Source organism: Giraffa tippelskirchi, chromosome 4 (genome assembly GCF_054371585.1).
Source record: "Giraffa tippelskirchi isolate mGirTip1 chromosome 4, T2T-mGirTip1v1.2.pri, whole genome shotgun sequence".
In the NCBI taxonomy this organism is placed as follows: Eukaryota; Metazoa; Chordata; class Mammalia; order Artiodactyla; family Giraffidae; genus Giraffa; species Giraffa tippelskirchi.
The window spans coordinates 191646110-191670546 of NC_137278.1; the positions used below are offsets into that span (position 1 = coordinate 191646110).

Below are 24437 nucleotides of genomic sequence, written 5' to 3' on the forward strand. Positions count from 1 at the left end.
ATATTAGACACAAAACCTCAGGGAAATATTTTTGAAATAGTTTTATTTACCCGAGAGTGAAATAGACAAATGAGCACTGAGGAGGTATAATGCTGTCCGTGGTGCTGAACACTTGATTTTTGTCAGATGTGCCAAGGGGGCTCCGGAGGGAGCTTAGGAAACACCTTTCCAACTTAGGGTACGGATGACAAGAAGGAAAGGGAGGGCCTGGGGAGAAAGCATCCTTTCCTTCCCTTCCAAGCAATTCTGCATGTCCAGGATAAAATGTTCAGAAGAGAAATAAAAAAGAAAGTGGAGAAGGCTAGAGGTTTGGATGGTTGAATCTTCCCCTTTTCATATGGAGATTTTTGGTCAGAGCCAATCAGGTCGGAGATTTCTGCCTCTGTGCTCCTGAAAGGAAAAGTGAGGGGGAAGGGAGAGAGAAGCTGGACACAGTCTCCTCATGAGCCACATGATCCATTTCCCATGTGACACATTCCAGAGCCCAGGAAAGGAGAAGGGAGGGGCACCAAGAGAGTGGGGCTGGGGGCGGGAAGATGGTTTAACAGTCAACCCTGCACAGCGTCATCTTCTCTTCCTACCAGGAAGCAGGCTGTGAGCCAAGGGGAAGGCAGAGGACAGATATGACTGTGTTCCCAAGCTTCTATGGTGGTTTATGGCATCCTCCAAACTCCTCTGCAAGGGCTGATCCTGACCAAGGAGACCGTCTCTGAAATCAAGTCCAGATGAAGGTATGTGCTAGAGACCCCGCGGTTTCGTGGCTGAAATTTGGCTCAGAGGACATGATACCTTCTGTTTTCCAGGCCATTCGGAGATTTTGTCTTGGCTTACATGCTGGTTAGGGGCTTTTGATTTGTCACAAGTCCAGAAAAGATGCCTAGGTAGTTCTGTAAAATGCATAATTCACCACAGTAACTGCCTGTTGAAGAAAAATGAGATGGACATTGTATACAGTGATAATGAATAAAACAAAGCACTCATTGCTGAAACAGATTTTTTTTTTCCTTTGAATCCTGGAAAGAGAGGGAAAAATAATATTACTGACACCAGGCAGATTTCATATGTCACTACAATCAAATCCTGTTTCATCCTTTTTCAGCTGCTTATTCTGTGTCCATGTTCCCAAAGGTTATTGGCTGTGGCTGAGGGAGCCTGAGTGGGCTAGCATGCTGTTTCTTTGTGCTGTGTGATCATCTTCCTTCTGATGTCCCTGATACCAGGAGTGCTTGTGATTGTTTTCAGCTCTCTGTTAGGGATGGTAGGCTGCCCACCAAATCTCATATCTTTCAGAATAGCTACCAAGAAGCCTCCCAGGAAGTTCTCAAAGGAATCTTCCAGTGTTACAAGCTGAAAGAATCTGCCATGCACTCAAATCTTGATCCCTTTGGTAATTTCTACCCAACACAAAGAGAGTAACTAGCAAATTTACATTTTATTTTGTCTTTATTTAACAAATACTTATAAAGTTCTTGCTATATGTAAGGCATCATTCTAAGCACACTCAGTTATTTAATCTGTATCATAACCTTCTGTGGGAGTTATTATTAGTACCCACATTTTGGAGATGAAGAAACTAAGGCACAGAGAAGTTAAGGAACTTTCCCAAGGTCACACAGCTATCAAATAGGAGAAACGGGGTTTGGACTGAAAAAACTTGACATCAAAGTCCATGCTCTTAACCACTGAGCTATGTTGCTTCCCTGCTTCCGTTATTTCAGATGATGTCAACAGTTGATTTGGCTACAAATTTTGTTCAGCTGACACTACTAGAACATTGAATTGGCTTGCCTGGCTAAAACAGATACCCAGTGAAGTCTATATTTAATTTTGAATTATCCCACTAGTCACATTGTGTACCCCCAAATAACTGAGTAAGTAATTGCCTGTTCTTCTCTTCCCTTGTGCTGTATAGATATCTGGTAGTAAAACACTGTGTTGCTATGGTGACCAAATGATGTCTAAAGGAAAAAAAGAAATCTAAAATTACATCATGGTTGATTTTTTTTTTTTAATCAAACCCAGAAACATTCTTCCATCCTCAAGACCTAGTAACAAGACCAGCCTAACCATATTATCTTTAACAGTACTTACCTGGTTTTCGAAATAAATAAATTAAAAACTTCTAAAATTATAAACACAAACTATGTTTTATCAAACTGACTGTATTTATTGCTTTAAAATAACATTATCTTACTTTAAAACAGGTAATAGACCTCTCTTTTACAAATTATCTTAGGTTTTATGGGAAAAAGAGGGATTTTTTTAACTTCTGGAAATATCTGAAATATAAGGTTTACTTCCTCTTGGTCTGTGTCATTTCCCTTCTGGCCCCTGACAAGAAAAGATAACGTCTCATTCTTATATGCTGTGTGAAAACTTAGAGGAGTTATTGGGTGGGTCAAAGATGCAGAGAGAAAGAAAAGGGGGTAGGAATTCAAAACTTGTGAAATTCCTCATGGTATAAGGTGTTTCCCTTCAGGCTTTCACTGAAAAACGCTTTGAGAGGAGGGTGTCTCCCTGACACCTTGAACTTTATTGAACTTTAGTTCTTAGATTAAGCCTTTGATCCTTGCTGAAATCTACATTTCCCTGGAATAAGTACACTTAACACTATTGTAGTCAGCTGAAGTCAGCTTCTAGACAGAAGGGACCCACTTCTTCCATCTCTGGGTTTCTAGCACTTAGCACCTGGCCTGTTTATGATATCATCTAAATATGCACTTTTGAATGAAGAATGGGAAGACTGAAGACTTTGACAGCATTCTGGGGGCCCATATCTATTTTGTTTTGCATGCTTTTATGGGGAAAGGTATTGAGGAGATTAAAGTGTAGTAGGAGAGAACTTTGGAGAAGGCGGTGGCACCCCACTCCAGTACTCGTGCCTTGAAAATCCCATGGATAGAGGAGCCTGGTAGGCTGCAGTCCATGGGGTCGCGAAGAGTCAGACATGACTGAGCGACTTCACTTTCACTTTTTACTTTCATGCATTGGAGGAGGAAATGGCAACCCACTCCAGTATTCTTGCCTGGAGAATCCCAGGGACGGGGGAGCCTGGTGGTCTGCTGTCTATGGGGTCGCACAGAGTTAGACACGACTGAAGCGACTTAGCAGCAGCAGGAGAGAACTTGGCAACAGTTAAAGTTATGTTTGAAATTTACATATGCTAGTCAGACCAACCCTAGAGCAGACTAGAGTTCAAGAAAGATCCATAAATTTTTTTCCTGGGGATTACCAATCCCCCTGACATTTTATTTACATTTAGAATGAAGTTCTCCTGATATTTGTATTTACATCTACACAGAGGCACCCTGAACAGTCTCATTTTCCTCTGATTTTTTTTGGCCTGGCATCATCTCCCAACGTTGACATAGTTCACCTTCGGCCCAGAGAAAATGTCTTGAGAAGGTCAGTTCCTGCCCTAGGCCGTCCTGTCCTAACCAACCATCCCTCCCACTCCCTGGGACATTGCACCAAGATCCCATCCCACTGGCCTACAGGACTCCTCCCTGGAGAACCATAGGATCTTCAGAGTCAGAATGGATTGAGCCAGACTGCGTTTTCCATACCGTGGTGATTAGGACCTGAGTACAAGAGATTGTCTCGGGGCATCTTTAAAGGTTGCTTGGGATTTGAATTTAAGTTATCAGGTTAATAACTAGGCTTAAAATAGTCACCCCTCCTGATAGCATACACAAATATAACCCGTTCTATTCTTTTTCCCGGCTTCCCTGGTGGCTCAGTGGCAAAGAATCCGCCTGCCAGTGCAGAAGCCACAAGTTCGAACCCTGGGTTGGGGAGATCCCCTGGAGAAGGAAACGTAACCCACGCCAGTATTCTTGCCTGGGAAATCCCGTGGACAGAGGAGCCTGGCAGGCTACAGTCCATGGGGTCACAAATGAGTCAGACATGACTTAGGAACAACAATTCTTTTTCCCTCTGATTAAAGAACAATAAGAACATTTAAGAGTAGGGTTTGTGGATAAGGTGTGTGTCCTTTAATACTGTCTACTCATCCTCCCAGCCTTCAGTGTGGCCTGGAGTGAATGAATTGTGGACAAGAAACAGCCCTGCTGGAAACACTGTACAGCTGGGCCGATGCTGCTTGCCTACTGCACGCTTGCTGGCCTCCTCAGATGAGCAGGGCTGTGCGCACAAGAGGCTTGGATCTAGAGGCCTCTCTGGGTTTCCACTCATCCCCCTCAAATCTAAAAGGGGACAGTCCTCTCAACCAGCTGAACAGGAGCAGACAGAGAGAAAGTGGAGAGGCTCCCCTGGAGGAGAGACCTTGCTAAGAACACTTTCAGCTTGGAGGCTGGGGATGAAAGAAGAAATACAAAGAGGAACAGTGAGGGTGCATGAAGCTTGTGAAAGTGATACCTGGGTCCTGCCTTTCACTCACAGTAACTTCTGGCTGCTAGTCTGCCCTGCCCACCAGATTATCAGATCCTTTCCTAGGATGTGTATGTGGGGAGGTAGAAGGAATAGAGACAAGGATCAGAGTATGGGTGCAATTCTCCTCTGAGTCCAGACAAACAGTGGGTTGAGATGAGAGGACAGTTTAAAAACCAAAAGAGCAGTCACCGTCATGAATATATTTCCCTGTTTGTAGCATCATTTTTCCTGGGCCATACTTGGAAAGCACTCATCTCTTGGAGCCTGTCATTCAGCATATTTCCAAGGCACTGAATGACTGTCATGTTTAATCTTGATGGAAGCTCTCTGAAATGCATTACTAGACCCAATTTCTGATCAGGAAACTGAAGCTCAGGGTAACTAATCTGCCCAAAGCCACACACAGCAAATAAAGCCAGCATCTGAATCCAAGTCTTTCTGGTTCCACTATGTCCCAAAGGAAAATTCTTTCCTCTATATTCTTTTAAAAATATTTTTGGATTTTAGAGTAATAACAAATATAATTCTAGAAAATTTGGAAAATATAAAGACATATAAAAGAATAATGAAAATAAAAATCAGTTGTGGTCTGGCCACCTAGAAACAACTTATTTTAAAAATTTGGTGTTTTTCTTCTCCGTCTTTTTCAATGCATATAGTGATAACAAAACTAAACATTTGTTAAGCTCTGGCTTTGTTCCGGACATTGTTCTTAGCTCCTTTCTGTTTCATTTTTTTCTCACAAGAAATCAATAAGGTGGAAACTGTTATTATTCTAGTTTTACTGGTAAAGACAATAAGCACATAGATGTTAAGTAACTTATACAAGTAACAGGTGATTTGAAACCCAGGCAGGTTGGCTTGAGAGCAACCTGAAAAGTGCTGAGAAGCCTCAGCACTATTGGCATCTTGGATCACACAGTTCTGTGTTGGGAATGGAGCACTTGTCCTTTCTATTGTAGTATGTTTAGCAGCATCCCTGGCCTCTACCTACAAGATTTCAACACTTTCCTCCCTGAGTTGTGAAAATCAAGAGTGTCCCAATATTGCCAAATGTCCCCTGGGAGGCAAAATGACCTCTGGACCACTAGTCTTAAGAGCCTGTGCTTTGAACCATGCATGGTGGTTGAGATAACATAGCCTCTTCATATTTTAAATGTGTTTAGAGTATTTTCTTCTACATGTCAAGAAGGAGATACACCTTTGAATTTAGATACAGGCTATGAAAACTGCCTGGGATGTCAGTGGCTTTAAAGAGCATAGGTAGGAAATTAGTTACTTCCAGAAAAATGCTCATTAGTGGACTCTTGTCATAGGTTTATCTTATCCCACCATTGCCCAGTGTGGAGAATGTGTTTCTCTTTTATTACTTTTTTCTCTGGTTCTATGCACCTTTAGCCTTCAGGAATTGGGATTTCAAGCATACACTTATGGTATAGCAGGGCAGTGCTTATCAACCAAAGTGTCAAAATATGTCCCAAACAAAGGGTGTCTGTTGCAAATAATTTCTAGCTAAATAAAATACCAAAGTTTGCTGTTTATTCATTTTTTAAAAAACTTATTATAATAAATTTAAGGATGTCGACATAAGTATTTTCTTTTCTACATGACTACATGACTTCTTGGGTTGAAGATTGTAGTCTGAGTGCCAAGTGTTGCACATAATCCTGGATATGTCTGTAGGAGTATATCACATGTATGGACTCAATGTCACACCTACTTCTGAAGAGGAAGTTGAAAATTGCTGGTGTTGGTGATTTCGGTCAGTCATTGCTTATATGCAGAGAAAATTAAAATAAGCACTGAGAAGTGATAACAGTAGCATTTTAACTGACAAAATGTCTAAAAATATATGGCACTAAGATATGTTATTAACCATGTGAAACATACGCAAATGTGTTCAACCATATTTTTAATCACATCTGACCACATACATAGTTGCATAATATGTCCACGAAAAATACATGTGCTGCACATTCAAATCTAGCTTCTCCATGAGCTTGAAGGTAGCTTTCTTGGAAAACCATGATTGAGGACAGTGGTGCAGATCAAAATTTACCCAGAGTGTGGATGTGAACTTGATGTGAGACAGCATGTAAATGCTTCTGAAAAAGAGAAGTTTTTGGTAACTTGCTGCTGCTGCTGCTGTTGCTAAGTCACTTCAGTTGTGTCCGACTCTGTGCGATCCCATAGACGGCAGCCCACCAGGCTCCGCCATCCCTGGGATTCTCCAGGCAAGAATACTGGAGTGGGTTGCCATTTCCTTCTCCAGTGCATGAAAGGGAAAAGTGAAAGTGAAGTTGCTCAGTGCTAAAAACCTCCTTGTAGCTCAGTCGGTAAAGAATCTTCCTGCAGTGCAGGAGACCCGGGTTCGATCCCTGGGTTGGAAGATCCCCTGGAGAAGGAAATGGCAACCCACTCCAGTATCCTTGCCTGGAAAATCTAATGGACACAGGAGCCTGGTGGGCTGCAGTCTATGGGGTCGCAAAGAGTCGGGCACGACTGAGCGACTAACACTAACACTATTCAGTGCTTATACTCAGTTCTTAATGAATCCTTCACCCTCTTTTCAAAAGGCTGTAGATCGCATCTACTGTTCAGCTCTTTGCTTTGATTGTAATGAATCTGGTCTTTGCCTCCCCACATCTCTCCTATTTCAGTCTCATTACTAAAGATGTTGATACTGAAATCAGAGATTGGAAATGAAATTGAACATTTCCCTCCCAAACTTGCATTCAACGAGCACACAGCAGCTGTTCAAAAAATGTTTGTTGTAATAAATTGAGTTTACTGAGGTGCAAATTCTTTGGCCAAATTATTTTCTTCAAAACTTGAAAGATCCCATTCTAGGAAGAGAGGTGTGAAAAATTGGTAGGGAACAGTCAGGGTTTCTAGCAAGTATTTCTCCTCCCCAAGAAGTCTGGTGTTACCTGAGATGGGAAGCAAACACAGGTGGCAGGTTTTCTTAGACCAGACCACTTCTTGTGAGGAATCTTCAGTAGGAGATTGTTGGCACATCCAGGGTAACTACTGAGGATGGCTTGGCTGGCCCCTCAGTACAATTCATCTCTCCTTTGGAGACCGAGACTAGTGACCTTGGACTGGACCCCAGCATCCCTTAACAGCTTTCCTCTCCTCCCATCAAAGTGCACTTTCAGGAGGAGCTCTCCACCAGCTGAGAGTGGTGGCTTATAAGTTAAATGAATGTGTGTTGCTCATTATGATGTCTGCCTGTCAGTTTTAGTTCATACAGCGAACATGACCTTAGAAATCATCTGGATCAACTCATTTTTGTTGCAGACATGGAAATAGAGATTCAGGGAGATAAATTTACTTGAGGTCCTTACACTGATATAAAAATAAGACCTGGGTCTCTTGATTTGCTTTTTAGTGCTTCTAATCAGAATTATAACTTGGGTTTCTCAGCCTATAGTCTAATATTAAAGGTGAAGTAGAAAGTACTCCATTCTTTAAGCTTTTGGGGGTTTATAATATCCTAGATACTGGTAGGGTAGTGGAAGGTGATAGAATGGCTGGTATGAGTTTCAGTGTTCACACTCAGTTTTATAACAAATCTATATTGAATGTTTCTGTTGCTGCTGTCACAAACGAACACAAACTTAGCCAACACAATCGCAACCATTGATTACATCACAGTTCTGCAGATCAGAAGTCTGGGTGGGCTTGGCTGGTTTCTCCGCATAGAGACTCCCAAGGCTTCAAGGTGTTGAGGACAGCACTCTTCGGAGAGGCTCCAGGGCTGATTACCCTTCCAAGCTCCTATCTGTGGTTGGTGGAATCCCGGGCCTCGTGCTGGTAGGACCTAGGGTGCATTTCCTTGATTGCTGTCAGTTGGGGACCACCCGTAGCTCCCCCAGGCCTCCCCCTGGTTCTTGCCTGTGGGTCCCTCCACCTCAGAGCCAGAGCAGCATATCAGTTCCTTCTCACTCTTGGTATCTGTCTCTGGCTTCTGTTGGAGCTCTCTGCTATCAGCCGAGAAAGTTCTGTCTCTGAAAGGGCTCATTAGTTTGGGCCCCCCTGGCTAATTCAAGATCATCTTCCCATTTTAAGTTGCATAACCGTAATTGTATATGTAGAGTCCCTTTTGCTATTTAGTGTAACATATTCACAGGGATGGAGGTATGGACTTCTTGCGGGGCAGTGGGGTGGCATTCTGCCTACTATACATGTCGTCTGAGAGTGTGCTAAGTCGCATCAATCATTCCCATCTCTGTGTGCCCCTGTGGAGTGTACATGTTATTTCCTTTAAATAATGGCAAGGCTCCATCCTCCCAGGACAATGGGAAAGTTGGTGACAAACATTACTAGGATTCTCATCCTCTTTCTAGGACTCGGGGCTCTTATACACTACAAAAAGATAGGGTGGCCCCTCTAGGCTTGGATCCCCTCTGATTATGGCAGAGATATAATTATGGCCTGAACTGGTGTGTACTTGAAGGCTGGTGAATCTGCTGCCTCAGTATACCCCCCCACCCCACCCCCAACCTGGGCAGTGGCCTCTTTTCCAGCTGGGGAACTCCATCCCTTGGACCCCCTCCCTACCTGCAAACCTGCATCACCACCTGTCCCTTACCTGGAGCACAGTGAGCAAGTAAGGCAACAGTCCCAGGCCTGCGTTTTCTTTTTAATTGCTTTATTTACATGCCATAAAATTCACTTGTTTTAAGGGTACAATTCAGTGATTTTTGTTAATATTTACAGAATTGTACAACCATCACATAATCCAATTTCACAACCTTTGATCATCCTCAAAAGATCCCTTGTGCTCATCTAGGACTCCCCTTTGCAGGACTCCAGGGGGCACAGCCACACTCGTGGTTCAGAGGTCCTAGTTTCTCCCTCCTCCCCTGTACAGAAATACAAAAATTCCACACACCCCCTCCCCTGCCAACCAGAGAACCCAGCATCCAGAAAACAAAAGCCAAGGAAACAGTCTTGTTTCAGGCCTGGTGAGGCAACTCTCCTCTAAGACAAGGCAGTGCTTAGGCCTGGGTTCATTCTCAGCAGAGGACAGGAAAAAAGTCCCAGCAAGGAGCACAGTGCACACACATCAGTATCTCAATGACTTACCCTCTCTCTATACCAGGCAGTGGGGTCTTCAGGTTGCACTTACCAGTGGGCAGCCACTGACCCCGTGGAGCAGTGACCTTCAGAGGGGTGTCAGACCTCTCTCCTCCCTGATTCCTTACCTCTCTTTGCTCGAAGAGCACCTGATGGGCACATAATGGGGAGTGGGGAGGGAGAACGGGGAGCCCCTCTGTGGTACCAGAGTGAAAGGAAGTGCCCAGAAGTACTCTGCCCCTCCAGGCCCCACTCACTCCTTTCTGTTTTCCCTGCCCCCATGTGATAGGGCAAAGAATTCTGAGTCACCTTAATAACAACAGCCTGTCACAAGAGCAGTCCTAAGACCAGGCCCCAAGGAGCCTGAAACATTGTTCCGGATCTGGAAGGAAGCTGGGGATCCAGTGGCGACCGGATTTCCTTGGCCTGTGTTCTGTCTGCAGCAGGCGTCCTGGCGAGTCTACTGTAGAGGACCCTGGCCTCTGTCCCTGCTTCTCCTGCCTCCATGGCTTCCCCAGTCTCGAAGCCCAAGAAAGGGGCCTCTTGCCAAGCTCTTACAATAGCTCTTTTCTTTCATACAACTTTTAACAACTTACTGTCTTTTTTGGGGGTTGTGCTGGGTTTTTTGTTGCTGTCTTTCTCTAGTCTTGGAGAGTGGGGGCTACTCTCTGGTTGGGGTGCACGGGCTTCTCGTTGCAATGGTTTCTCTTGTTGGGGAGCACAGGCTTTGGGGAGTGTGGGCTTCAATAGATTTAGCACATGGGCTCAGTAGTTATGGTGCACAAGCTTAGCTGCCTCGCAGCATATGGGATCTTCCCGTGCATGCGTGGTAACTCGCTTCAGTCGTGTCTGACTCTTTGCAATCCTATGGACTATAATCTGCCAGGCTTCTCTGTCCATGGGCTTCTTCAGGCAAGAATACTGGAGTGGGTTGCTGTACCCTCCTCCAGGGGATCTCTCCAACCCAGGGATCGAACCTGAGTCTCTTATGTCTCCTGCATTGGCAGATGGATTCTTAACCACTGGACCACCAGGGAAGCCCACAACTTACTATCTTTATTTGTGCTTATTTCTTACTATTTTCTCCACCCCTCCACAACTAATTAGACTATGACCTTCATGAGGGTAGGGACACAGTTTTGTTTGCCATTGTATATCCAGTTCTTAGCACAGTATGTTCTGGCACATTGTATGATCTTACAATATGTTTATGGAATGATGAATGAATTAATAAAAATGGGCAAAGAATCTGAAGAGACATTTTTCCAAACTTATATATCCAGGTGCCACCTGGATAGCTCTGCTTGAATATCCAGTAGGAATTTAATTCAGCCAAAATAGAATTGCTGATTTCCAGTTCCCCAGATTTTTTCTTTCTGTGTCTCAGATCCTCAAACTTAGGAATCATCTCCATCCCCTACCCCATCACACATCAGCAAATCTTGGTGGCTCTTTCTCCATTATGTTTTCAATATCCATCTACTTTTTTCCACTTACACTGCTACTGCCCTGGTCATGATGTACCTAGGTAATTGTAAGAGCCTCTTAACTGTTCTCTCCTGTTTTACTCTCAGCCACCCACACAGCAACTAAAGTTGTATTTTTAAAACACAAATCAGGTAATACTCGTATTCGTCCATTGCTTAAAGCCTGCAATGGATTTCACTGCAATAAGAATAACAGCTGTGCCCTAGAGTGCTATATGTGACCTGATCCCTGCCTACATTTCTGATTATATCAGGTACCATTTTCTTTCTTGAGCTGTGTGAAACGCATAGCTAAGTTGGTAAATCATCTATCTGCCTGCAATGCAGGAGACCTGGGTTCAATTCCTGGGTTGAGAAGATCCCCTGGAGAAGGAAATGGCAGTCCACTCCAGTATTCTTGTCTGGAGAATCCCATGGACAGAGGAGCCTGACAGGCTACAGTTCACTGGATTGCAAGACTTGGACACGACTTAGCAACTAAACTACCACCACCACCATTTTCTTCCACATTAATATACTCCAGCCACATAACAAGCTTGTTCCTGCCCCAGGACCTTTGGACTCATTGTTCCTTCTGCCTAGAATGCATTCTGATTTCCACATGGTTGGCTTCCTATAAATGGGGTTTTAGCTCTAGTATCATTTCAGAGAATCCTTCTCTGATGACTATCTGAAATAAGACCCTGCATTTAGAGGCAAATAACAGAAAATAGAGTCCCTTGGACTGCAAGGAGATCCAACTAGTCCATCCTAAAGGATATCAGTCCTGGGTGTTCATTGGAAGGACTGATATTGAAGCTGAAACTAATATTTTGGCCACCTGATGCGAAGAGCTGACTCATTTGAAAAGACCCTGATGTTGGGAAAGATTGAAGGCAGGAGGAGAAGGGGACAACAGAGGATGAGATGGTTAGATGGCATCACTACTCAACAGACATGAGTTTGAGTAAACTCCGGGAGTTGGTGATGGACAGGGAGGCCTGGCGTGCTGCGGTTCATGGAGTTGCAGAGTCAGACGCGACTGAGTGACTGAACTGAACTGAACAGAAAACTCAAAAGGGCTTACGATGTCAAGGACTACTTAATAAGTAGTCTGGAGGCAGGTGTTCTGGCAGCTCCATAATGTCAGAGCACTGGGTGGTATCTTTGAGGGTCTTAGGACTTCCTTTGACCTCATAAGATACCACCAATTGCACTGATATCATTATGTGACAGTTTACAAAGGCAGAAAGTGAGGTATAGCCAGGCTTATAAGAAAGAACACTCCCGACATGCCCCTTTCCTTTTATTAAGAAAGATTTTTTTCACGAGCCTCCCAGCACCCTACAAGGAGGCTTTCTCTTGTCTCAGTAGCCAGAGAAGATGATGTTGATATGACCACCCCTAGCTGCAAGGGTTGGTAGGAGGTGATTATCTTTCCTTGTCAGCCTCTGGAGACAGGAAGGAAGGGGAGGTGTTGGGAATGACCACTGGGTAACCAGCCAACCACCTACTTGCCATCCCTTTCCTGCCCATTCTGGACCTTCATTCTGCTTTATTTTTCTCCATGACACTAACCATTTATTAATTATGTACTTTTTCTTATTTAGCTATGTAATATTGTTTCTCCCACTAGAGGAGAGCTCTAGTTTACTTCTGTATCTCCAGCAATTAGCCCAATCCTGGCTCCTCCTAGATGATAAAAAAATATTGGATAAACGTGTGATTGAGGACTGCTATGTATATACAGTCATAACAAAGTGGTCATTTCTTAGGGTGAAGTTTATTGCTGTTTGTTTCTTTTGCATTTTATCTGACCACCGACTTTGTGAGAACAGTAGAGAGACAGGAAGTGTTATTCAAGCTTCCACATAGATCCCTACTAATTGGCTGTTGGGGTGGGAAATACTGGATCGTGTCCTTTATACATTCCCCCAAAGAGGAGCCGGTATGACTTAACATTTCCTCCTGCAGCCAGGTCTACGGAGAGTTTGGGGAGGATTGCCGCTTGTGATCAACATAAACCTCCATGTGGGTGAAGTCTGGGCTCCTTTCTGTTGGACTTCTTTGGGTCAAGTATCTCTCCAGTGCCAGCCATACCCACACAGAACTGTCAAGTTGGTGAAGTTTATCTTCTTCAGCTTCAACCTTTCACCCTCCACCCATCCCTTCCCACAATGTAACACCCCATCTTCATTCTCTCTAGATCCTGACTGTTCCTTGTGGTGTTTGCTTTTGGCATCTCTTCTGTTTTCATTTTCACTAAGATCATAGCTCTCCAAGATAGAAGGGGTCTCAGGTATCACCACTGTTCTACTGATAATATGTTTTAAAATTTACTCTTTAAGAAGCGTTTACATTTTAAATGGAACTTTGGTGCTCACTTCAGCAGCATGTATACTAAAATGGGACTTTGACCCTAAAAGAATGATGCTCTAATGGTGAGAGAAGCAGAGGGGATAGAAGCCCTCCTGATTTCTGGAAATCACACCAAGGATACTGACTGTTTATTTCTAATATTTTCAAATTTATGTGAAAAAAAAGGTAAAGGTGATAAAAGAAGAATGGTGGTGGTGGTGGTTTAGTTGCTAAGCCGTATCCGACTCTTGCAACCCCATGGGCTGTAGCCCACCAGGCTCCTCTGTCCATGGGATTTTCCAGGCAAGAATACAGGAGTGGGTTGCCATTTCCTTCTCCAAAAGAAGAATGTAGTGCCTTAAATTTAGATATCTAGAATTTCTCACCAGCGATGTCATTATTTTGGGATATTTTGTGATGTTGTGTGTGTGCTTAGCCACTCAGTCGTGTCCGAATCTTTGCAACCCCATGGACTGTAGCCCTCCAGGCTCCTCTGTCCCTGGGATTCTCCAGGCAAGAATACTGGAGTGGGTTGCCATCCCCTCCTCCAGGGGATCTTTCCAACGCAGGAATCAAACCCAGGTCTCCTGCACTTGTGATGTTAGAAGAGGATTTTTTGAAAACCCTTCCCTGTTCAAAAAAAATCATGTTCTCCTTGAAAGCAGAAAGTGAAAGTGAAGTCGCACAGTTGTGTCCGACTCTTTGCGATCCCACGAACTGTAGTCTACCACGCTCCTCCGTCCATGGGATTTTCCAGGCTAGAGTACTGGAGTGGGTTGCCATTTCCTTCTCCAGAGGATCTTCCCGATCCAGGGATCAAACCTGGGTCTCCCGCATTGTAGGCAGACACTTTACCATCTGAGCCACCAGAGAAGCCACTGAAAGCAGAACCAATATTCAAACAAAGAGAAAATGTGCCACATCTGATTTCAGGAAACTGCTTGATCTCAGTTGGGAAACAGATTGAAAGGCACAGACCTGGAAATATTATGGAGAAATACTTATATATATTATATAACCAGAGGAAAGAGAGAAGGGCATTAGGGGAAATTTCAAGCTTATAAGTCACAATGCCAGGAGTCTCAGATAGTGGAGAAGAAACTTGATTTTCACTGGAATTATGAGGTTCTTTTGCAATTATTCAGAATTATCTAAAGGAAATAATTTAAGCAGGATAGAGTCTGTATGCTTTTGAGAAAGACACAGTCAATCCAGTTATATTATCAATACATAGTTTGGTTCAGGGTATAGGAAAAAGTTTTATCTGGCAAAAAGAAAGTGAAGTCGCTCAGTTGTGTCCAACTCTTTGTGACCCTGTGGATTGTAGCCTACTAGGCTCCTCTGTCCATGGGATTCTCCAGGCAAGAATACTGGAGTGGGTTGTCATTTCCTTCTCCAGGGGGTCTTCCCAATCCAGGGATCAAACCCAGGTCTCCCACATTGCAGGCAGACGCTTTACCCTCTGAGCCACCAGGGAAGCCCTCATCTGGCAAATACGTCACCAAAAAAAAAAAAATCCCCAACTTGAAGAAACTTGGAGAAAGATTATGTTTATTTATTTGGACCTCAGTGACTTCCCCCTTAAAAGCAGTGTTGTCAATGATGAGGTATTCAGGCCCTTGACAAAAGCCATTCATCCTTAACAATGCTAAATTATGTGACCAATGTTAGTAATATGACTCTAGGGTGTGATGTGTGCTGTGGTTACTAAAATTTGCTTGTCATATGGCTTAGAAGACTTTTGTGGGCTAACAGTAGTGCTAATATTTTCAGCATTTGCTATGTGTCAGACACCAAGCTAGGTGTGTTTTAGAACTATAGTAGGATAACACTTACTGAGGGTCTTGTACCAGACCGATTGACTTGTAATAACTCATTTAACTCCTTAGCATATATTATCTCATTTAATCGTCATAATAATCAAATGAAATAGGGACTAATTATCCTCATTTTCTGGGCTTCCCAAGTGGCACAGTGGTAAAGAATCCACTGGCCAATGCAGATAATGCAAGAGATGCAGGTTCAATCCCTGGGTTGGGAAGATCCCCTGGAGTAGGAAATGGCAACCCACTCCAGTATTCTTGCCTGGAAAATTCCATTGACAGAGAAAACTGGTGGGCTATAGCCCATGGGACCACAAAAACACGACTGAACAGATTCTCATTTTACAGATGAGAACACTGGAATCAAGAGGGTTAGATAACTTGTTTTGGGTCACACAACTAGATAGTGAGTAACAGAGATAGTACTCCTACTTCAGTCTGCTTCAAAGCTTGTACACATAACCACTTTGCAATAATCCTATATTGTGAGCTGAAAAATAAGTGTCTCTCAGCAGAAGATTATGTTCTAGGTGTGTAGGTTTGTCAGATTTAGGTAATAAAAATACAGGACGGGACATAATTATGTTAAAAAATTATCTGTTGTTTACCTGAAATTCATGCTTAACTGGGCTTCCTGTGTTTCATCTGGCAACCCTGTCTGTGTGGCACATTATGAGAACATATCTTCTCTCTTTCTGGTTTTCCTGTTCCCCCGCCACAGTCATGCTGGTGGCTACCTGGGCCTTACATAGTTCTATAAAGTGCTTAGCTCAGGGTCCACACTAGAGCCATAGCTCAGAGCCAGGAAGCAAGATAGGAACTCAGGAAGCTTCCAAAGAACCTGTGTGACCTCCTTAGCCATTTGTAAATTCAGGGATGTGTGTAAGTTCAGGACTTTTGGATAGGTTGGTCTGTGAACTGCTGGAACTGGTGGGCTGGTAACTACTGGCTCTGCAGGGAAAGAGCCTATTTGTGGTGTTTGTCAGTCTCATGGTGCGACTGTTCCTACCTTGGCTGATTCATGATGCCAACATGATGTCATTGAACTTGGAATTGGGAAGGAATGTGCTCTGAGGAGCCCATGCAAGCTAGTCCCAGCCCACCTCTGTTCCAATCTTATTTCATATGTAGGCAAATCTAGCCTACAAAACAGTGAAAGGTTTAAGGAAAATATCTACCACCATCATATTTCTTAAATTACAACAATTAAAATTTAAAAGAGAATTTCCTGCTTGGGGTGAATACTGAATTGTTCAGACTTTTTCTACACTTCGATTCAAACTGAAGTCTAGAGTTCTGCTTTCATTCTGCATTTAAAAGGTAGCAGTCAATCATCTGATAATGAAATTTCAACACTCTCACATTTTTTATTCTGAAGAAAGGTTGTGTTTCCAGACCAGCATGTCTACTGCACTTTTGATGCTTAGCCTCCCTGCAGTATATAGTGGGAGTGATTTTTTCCCCCCAAATGTTCACTGTGTCACATATTTCTGAGCTAGCATATTGAACAGATGTATCTGTGGGTTGCAAGAGTCTGTGGGGGAATTTTATATTCGTGTTTGATTGAGAAGTCTGTGTACAGCCAGTTTGACCCTCCAAATTTAGATCCAGCCCATTGTGGCTCCCCTGGGACATGAAGTGCCATTGGTGGTTAAAAGCATGGGCTTTGGAGCAAGGCAGTCTTGGGTGACCACTTTCCAATTGTATGACCTTGGGGAAGAACTTCAGTTTTTTCATTTGAAAAATAGGACTAATAACATTACCTCTCTCTCTGGAAGGGCTCTGCATATGAAGTACCTGACAGATAATAAGCGCACACACAAAAAAAGTACTAACTCTTGGTGGTATTGATACTACTATAACTCCTGTCTTCATTGCAGTTAATTTCACTGCTCATTAGCCACAGGCTGTGTCTGCTTAGGTGCAGCAGACACCTGATTCTACAGAAAATGTTTCCATTCATTTTTTCCCCAACCAAATCATATATAAATTTAACATAAAATTCTAATTTGCCATAGTCTTTCTGTATTATGGGAATATCTCTGAATCTGTATAGTTTCAGGAGGGAAAAATAAATCAGTTGTTAGGGTTTTCTGAGTCTGGAAGAAACCTACCCAGCATTGATACACTTATCTGGGAATAGCCTCCGGCAAACTGTGAAGTTTATTATCTGTGCCCCTCTGATTCTTTTTTGTGGTCCTCTTATTAGTATCTAATCATTCATATACCCATCAAAATACAGTTTTCCAAAGGTTAAAGTCATGGTTCTCATTCATCATGATTCTCATTCAAGCATAGAAATGAACATAATGTCAAAAATTCATTAACTTATTACTGAGGGAACCGATGAGATAATAAATTGCTTCCAAGAGCATTTGAATAAATGGATATTTATAGGGATTTTGAGGGGGAGTGTTGCTATTTGTTTGTTTCTTTAAATAATGTGAGTATCAGATTGCCAGGAGGCACAAAACTGGTTATTGTCCTACAGGGCAATGAATCTATAACCTTTGGGTTTATTTTTTCTACTAGACAAATTTGCATGTTTACATGTAATGTCTGGGTGCTACTCATATTGTAAATAGCAAAATCAAGAACAGATACATTCTTCCAGAGAATTAAAAAATCCTTGGGGAAGCCCATGTAACAGTGTCCTAGCATGCTATTAAAAAATTATGCTATGCTCTCTGTGCCTTATTTTCAAATAATGGATAATTTTTCTTAACATATGTACCCATTTATTTATTCAGTAAACCTTTATTAATATCTGTGTGCTGCAGGGATATAGAAGTAAAGACACAATCCCTGTCCTTAAGGAATTCATAACCCAACATGGGGAGACAGCACTCAAAATAAAAATTACAATATGAAGTGACAGACATATCATTTTATATATAGACGCAAGGTCCCATCATTACAGAGGTCGCGCACTCCCTAACTCTATACCATGTCAGGTCATCCACCATTTTCCCCACCTGTATATTAAAACACACCTCTTAGAGCCCAACAGATGAATAATTCCTCTCTTAGATAATACATACATAAAGATATATATTAATAGGGGCCGTCAATCTCAACTCAATCGGGTGTGTCATGTGGTAGTCTCAGGGCTGGTTGGGAAGGGACAGGATGAGCTGGAAAAAGGTGAAGAAGGCTTTCCTGTTGCTGCTAAAATTACTGAATATGGATGACCCCGACACAACTACTAATTACATAGCCCCTGTATTTCAGAAATACTCCCTTACGGATATATTTATTTCCAAATTAATGGAGCAGGGGAGAGCTTTCTTAACATTTACTTTAGAATTTAGTTATAATATGGCAGACCATGTTTTCTGTGAGTGGGTACAGGAGGCTGTCTGAGGTCGTCTAAACTGCCTTTACTCGCCGTTAAACGAGAGTTGACCTGGGTGACTTTAGTTTCACCTGACCTGCTCTTGTCAGGAGCCATGTTTCCCCCATCACCATGGTCACCAGCGTTCCAGCTCTCTCACACACGGTGATTTTGTATCTCTGCTTTTAATTCTCCTAGCAGAGCCACCTAGAGTAGGAGGCCTGTATTTCAGCTCTTTGTCTTTATGGAGTCAATTCATTCAATAGCTAATAAGCGATTATTAATGTAAAGAACTTCAGTGGAAGCTGTGGAGCATGGACAAAGAATAACGCCCTTTTCCCAGGACCCCATAGTTAATGGGAGAAGACAGAAATGTGGAGGCAATTCTAAAGCAGTGATTGTTAATCCGGGCTGCACATTGGGATCACCTGGGGAACTCTTGAAATCTCCCGATGCCCAGGCTGCACCCCAGAGCAATTAAATCAGAATCCCTAGGGAAGGACCCCAGCATCAGCATTTTGTAAAGCTCCCTGGGAATGTCCAGTGTGGCTCTAAAGCAAAACAAACCGGGAAAAGGAGTAACAAAGTGCTCTATGAAAGAGGGATCCACAGCCATTCTGCGTATGTTAATGTTCTCATCCACTGGGTGACTACATTTCAGCCCATGAATGCAGAAAATGTAACCTCTCATTGTAACCACAGGAAAAATGTAGGTCAGTTTGACTGTAGGGCATTTAGAGACTGTATGGTCTGGGCAGTATGGTCTGCAGAAAACTATACCTCTAAGAATCTCTTGGACTGCAAGGAGATCCAACCAGTCCATCCTAAAGGAGATCAGTCCTGAGTGTTCATTGGAAGGACTGATGCTGAAGCTGAAACTCCAGTATTTTGGCCACCTCATGCGAAGAGCTGACTCATTGGAAAGGACCCTGATGCTGGGAAAGATTGAAGGTAGGAGTAGAAGGGGATGACAGAGGATGAGATGGCTGGATGGCATCACCGACTCAATGGACATGAGTTTGGGTAAGCTCTGGGAGTTGGTGATGGACAGGGAGGCCTGGTGTGCTTTAGTCCATGGGGTCTCAAAGAGTTGGACACGACTCAACAACTGAACTGAAGGGGAAAAGGGCCCCCTAAAGGTCAGCCCTAGAAGGATGACCCCCAAGTTATTCCACATGCTATCTCTCTCCCTTGGAATGTTTGGGACTTTTTTTTTCTCTTTTTTAAACCCTTGTCTTCCTGAAGAAGGGACCTTCATCCTCCAGGTCCCTGGTTCACACCTTGGTCTCCTTCGTGAAGCCTTTCCTTTTCTTCCCTTTTCCAAGCAAAATTGGATCCCTGTTTTTCTCTGCCACTTAGCTCCTTATCTGTCAATTATAATTATTATAGAATTTAGTTATAATATGGCAGACAGCTTATTTATACACTTACCCTTTTACTGGCCTTACTTTTCATTGGTTTTCCTAGCACCTAGCATAGTTTCTTGGTGTACTGAATGAGTAAACAGAGGTGCAGCACTTTTAGGTCCAGTCAGAAAAGTCATGCCATCAGTCAGGTGAGACCTAGACTCAACAACTCCTCAGGCTGTCTTGTCCCATTTCTTTTTCTTATTTGGCCATATCCACAGCATGTGGGATCTTGCCTGAAGAGGGATCAAACATGCTTCCCCTGCAGTGGAAGTGTGGAGTCTTAACCACTGGATCCTGAGGGAAGCCCCTGACTTGTCCCGTTTCCAGGAGGGGTGTGTGGGGGGGGGTGGGGGGGGTGGGGGTGGGGGTGGGTGTGGGTGTGAGGGTGTGTGTGTGGGAGGGTGGTGGGTTCGGACACACTCATTGCAAAGCTGCAGGAGAAAGGGACAAAAGAAGGCCCCCGCAGCGCATCAGTGGTGGTGGTGGTGGTGATTTTAGAGTTTCATCTGCAGAGTTTTGCTATGAGAGGAAGAAAGAAGCAGAAGGAAGTTCAGAGGCTGCAAAGTGTGTGTGGAACTACGGAAAAGTGCCCGTGCTACCAGCTCCTGTTTTATTTAGGCCACAGGCATTCCCCCACAAATTTAGAACAGCTCTTTCTCTCTGGGAATGTTGCTTGTCTCTTGTATTTTTAAGCTTTCGGTTCAGTCACTCAGTTGTGTCCAACTCTTTGCGACCCCATGGACTGCAGCACGCCTGCCCATCACAGGCTTCCCTGTCCATCACCAACTCCCGGAGTTTACTCAAACTCATGTCCATTGCCATTGAGTCGGTGATGCCATCCAACCATCTCATCCTCTGTCATCCCCTTCTTCTCCTGCCTTCAATCTTTCCCAGCATCAGGGTCTTTTCCAAAGAGTCAGTTCTTCATATCAGGTGGCCAAAGTATTGGAGTTTCAGCTTCAGCATCAGTCCTTTTAAACTTTAAATCTTAAAAAAAAAATTTAGTTTTTTTTTTTCTTTTTTCAATGTTGTAGGTTTTATACATATAAAGGTGAAAAGATGATTTTGATTTTGTAAGGATGACACACATGCATTACAGATTTTCAAGGACAGTGCTAATTTTAGATCTTATGTCCTGTTTTCAGACTGTCCTAATTTTTTATATGGAAAGTATGGTTGCTAGTCTTATGACTTACTATCAACCAGCCAGGCATGCTTAAAGGTCTTTTAGTTATTAAAATGGCTAATTACCTTATGTTTCTCTTTAAGAGATTAAGTAGGGCTGCTTCATGGACAAAAAAAGCCTTCAAGGGAACATGGACCTGGCCATTTATACATCACCCTGAGCTCCAGACTTTTGTTGAATGGGATTTCTTGGTGAGGACAATATATATTAACATCTTCTCCCTACCACAAATCACTGCAAATATCCTTCAAGGAAAAATGGGTCATTAGGAACTGTCCTTTGACCCCACAGAAACTTTTCTTTGTGAGGTGTAGTGACAGCTGCCCCCGAGAAGGGCAAGAGGCAGAGCCCGTTGCTGGGGCGCCCTCCCCTGTGCCCCAGCCCTGGTTATTATGGATTCAGTTTCTGTGCTTTCTCTTCCTGCTTACTAGATTCAAACCGAATTAAACCTTCAAGATCTGACTGCAGCCAAAGTTACCTCAATTTTAATTGAATGGCTCACAATGATACAGTGTTTTTCCCTGTTAAAAAATGTAACTTTTTCCCCCTAACTAAATAGTAGTAAGAAAAAGTTAAAGGCTGGGTAAAGTTAGAGTTGATTGCTTATAATCATCTGAATGCCATAAGGTTTCTAGCAACCTGGTTTTACATTCATTAGGAGATATCTTGTACATTCTCAGTCAGTGTCATTTTATGACACAGTAACAACAGTAGCATCAAATATGTCATCGATAGGTGGCACATCATCTTTTGGGGAAAAATAGGCTGTGTTTTTGTGTCACTAAATGAGGAGCTACTTCTGGCTCACGTGAAAGTGTTACGTTTGCTCCATGTGCTTCCACGATGCTTCTGGAATGGGAATTGCCGCAGTAAGTGAGGACAAGGTCCTTTCCAGTAGCCAGCCAGTCTGCATTAAGATTCCTTTTATCTATTTCCATAGCTGATGTCTGTGTTTCCATCTGCCCAAGTTTTCTTCCCTTGCAGCCTTACTACTTTAGTGTTAGGACATTCAGGAACTTCTCATATGCTTTCCAGAATTCCAGCAGTTCTTCATTTGGGGATAAACCCTAAAAGTGAGCCAGATCTGAGATCCCTACCCCTCTGTGGTCCCCAGCGCGTGAAGGGAACAAGGGTCAGTGAGGACTGGGGCTTTCTGTGAGTTCCACCACATTTGACGAAGGTCAGGAGAGAGGGCAGGCCAGGGAGACCCTGAGCTGGGCTCAGCTGAAACAGCCCTAAAATGAAAGAGAAACAGGGCCGGAACTTTTTGTGGGTAGTAGTCATGTTTTCCTACCAATGCACAAGTCCTCCTTGACATATGACAACTGACCTAAGCACCTAAATCATTGTTAGCCTTAGGAATCAATCCTTGTAACACCATTTTAACAGGAGGCCTCATTCTTCTTTTCTTATCCAGAACTAAGAGGGGAAAAATGAATATGGTTTTTGCTCACAGAATGGATAACAGCAAGCCACCTTTGGTTGTTCCTACACTGCTGGTGCCTCTTCACAACCACAGCTGCGCAGAGACGGCCGCTCCTCTGCCGAGCCGAGACCTGATGGAGCTCTCCCCAGAGCACAGCTGGAGGAGCAACAGAACAGACCCACAGTATGGACCGAACCCTGGGGAAGTGGCCACAGCCAGCATTTTCTTCGGGGCCCTGTGGTTGTTTTCTATCTTTGGCAATTCCCTGGTGTGTCTGGTCATCCACCGCAGCAGGAGGACTCAGTCCACCACCAATTACTTTGTGGTCTCCCTGGCATGTGCTGACCTTCTGATCAGCGTGGCCAGCACACCTTTTGTCCTGCTGCAGTTCTCCACCGGCCGCTGGACCCTGGGCAGCACCGTGTGCAGGGCCGTGCGCTACTTTCAGTATCTCACCCCAGGTGTCCAGGTCTACGTGCTCCTGTCCATCTGCATAGACCGGTTCTACACCATTGTCTACCCGCTGAGCTTCAAGGTGTCCAGAGAGAAAGCCAAGAAGATGATCGCCGCATCCTGGATCTTTGAGGCGACCTTTGTGACCCCTGTGTTGTTCTTCTATGGCTCCAGCTGGGACAGTCACTGCAACTATTTCCTCCCCTCCTCTTGGGAAGGAACCGCCTATACTGTCATCCATTTCTTGGTGAGCTTTGTGATCCCGTGCATCCTCATAATCTTATTTTACCAGAAGGTCATAAAATACATTTGGAGAATCGGCACTGATGGCCGGACAGTGAGGCGGACCATGAACATTGTCCCGAGGACAAAAGTGAAAACAATCAAGATGTTCCTCATTTTAAATCTGCTATTTTTGCTCTCCTGGCTGCCTTTTCATGTCGCTCAGCTGTGGCACCCCCATGAACGAGACTATAAGAAAAGTTCCCTTGTGTTCACTGCTATCACGTGGATATCCTTTAGTTCCTCAGCCTCTAAACCTACTCTGTATTCCATTTATAATGCCAATTTTAGGAGAGGCATGAAAGAGACTTTCTGCATGTCCTCGATGAAGTGTTACCGAAGCAATGCCTATACTATCACCACCAGTTCAAGGATGGCCAAAAAAAACTATGTCGGCATCTCAGAAATCCCTCCATCGGCCAAAACTATAACCAAAGACTCAATCTATGATTCATTTGACAGGGAAGCCAAGGAAAAAAAGCTTGCTTGGCCCATTAATTCAAATCCACCAAATACTTTTGTCTGATTTCTCAGAATTCTTTCAATTATTATTATGCACCAGAGGTTGAAAGTTTAACTATAAAAACAAGCTATTTATGTATTTTTTCAATCAATTTTCTGAGGGAAATGTTTTATTATGTAGAATGCACTCACTATTGATTTTAGTTTTTGTGTTTTTTAGTTGCTTTTTGTTTTAGAGGAAGCTTTTCACCTTGAGCTTATTTATGGTCAACAGTCCCTTTACTATATTAGTCACATGCATTAAAAAAAAAAAAAGAATGCTTTCTGACTTTTTATTTACTATTAGGTCCAAAAAGCATAAACAGTCTTTGATTGATGATTCAAACTGATTTCATTCTGTTTCCTTTTTCTCCTCCCTACTGAATTTTTATTAACTATAGGCTTCTGTTCCAAAACAAATCTGTGTGACACATTTCAGAGACTTGTATTTCTTCTACTGAGCAACATTTAGGAAGTGTTAATATTTTATGTTTTACCATTACCTTCTGTCCAGATCTGTTGGAGAGCACTCCATATGTTGGAATATACTAGAACTTGCCCGGGTAGCCTCCTGTGATTGAATTTTAATGAAGATGCTTAGGGAAAGAAAGCTTATTGCTTGGCCTAATTGCTGTCTGTCTCTTTCTGTCTGTCATTCTCGTTCTCTCTTAAAACCAGCTGATGATGCCTTGAAGCATTTGAAGTCGCCATGCTGTTTTCCTCAC

General features: G+C 43.3%; 1 protein-coding gene and 1 long non-coding RNA gene across 12 annotated transcripts in view; one reads left to right on the forward strand and one right to left on the reverse strand.

Annotated features, from left to right (window-relative positions):
• GPR19 (G protein-coupled receptor 19) overlaps positions 1-23818 on the forward strand; it is a 34858-nt gene extending 11040 nt beyond the window's left edge. For 4 of the 11 annotated variants that reach the window (XM_081589275.1, XM_081589280.1, XM_081589281.1 and 1 more), the window contains 3 exons: positions 585-731; positions 21134-21241; positions 22468-23818. In XM_081589275.1, coding sequence (XP_081445401.1) covers positions 22484-23737 — 1254 coding nt within the window. In that variant the 5' untranslated portion in view covers positions 585-731; positions 21134-21241; positions 22468-22483 and the 3' untranslated portion in view covers positions 23738-23818. Of the gene's footprint in view, positions 1-584; positions 732-8096; positions 8209-21133; positions 21242-22467 lie in introns of those variants that run through there. The other 7 variants (XM_081589274.1, XM_081589278.1, XM_081589277.1 and 4 more) reach the window with 4 other exon arrangements.
• LOC145545256 (uncharacterized) lies at positions 27-7559 on the reverse strand. Its single transcript, XR_014081973.1, has 3 exons — positions 7323-7559; positions 582-919; positions 27-390 (listed from the first exon to the last, which is right to left on the reverse strand). It is a non-coding gene; the product is annotated as an uncharacterized LOC145545256 (long non-coding RNA).
• Positions 23819-24437: the final 619 nt, after the last annotated feature.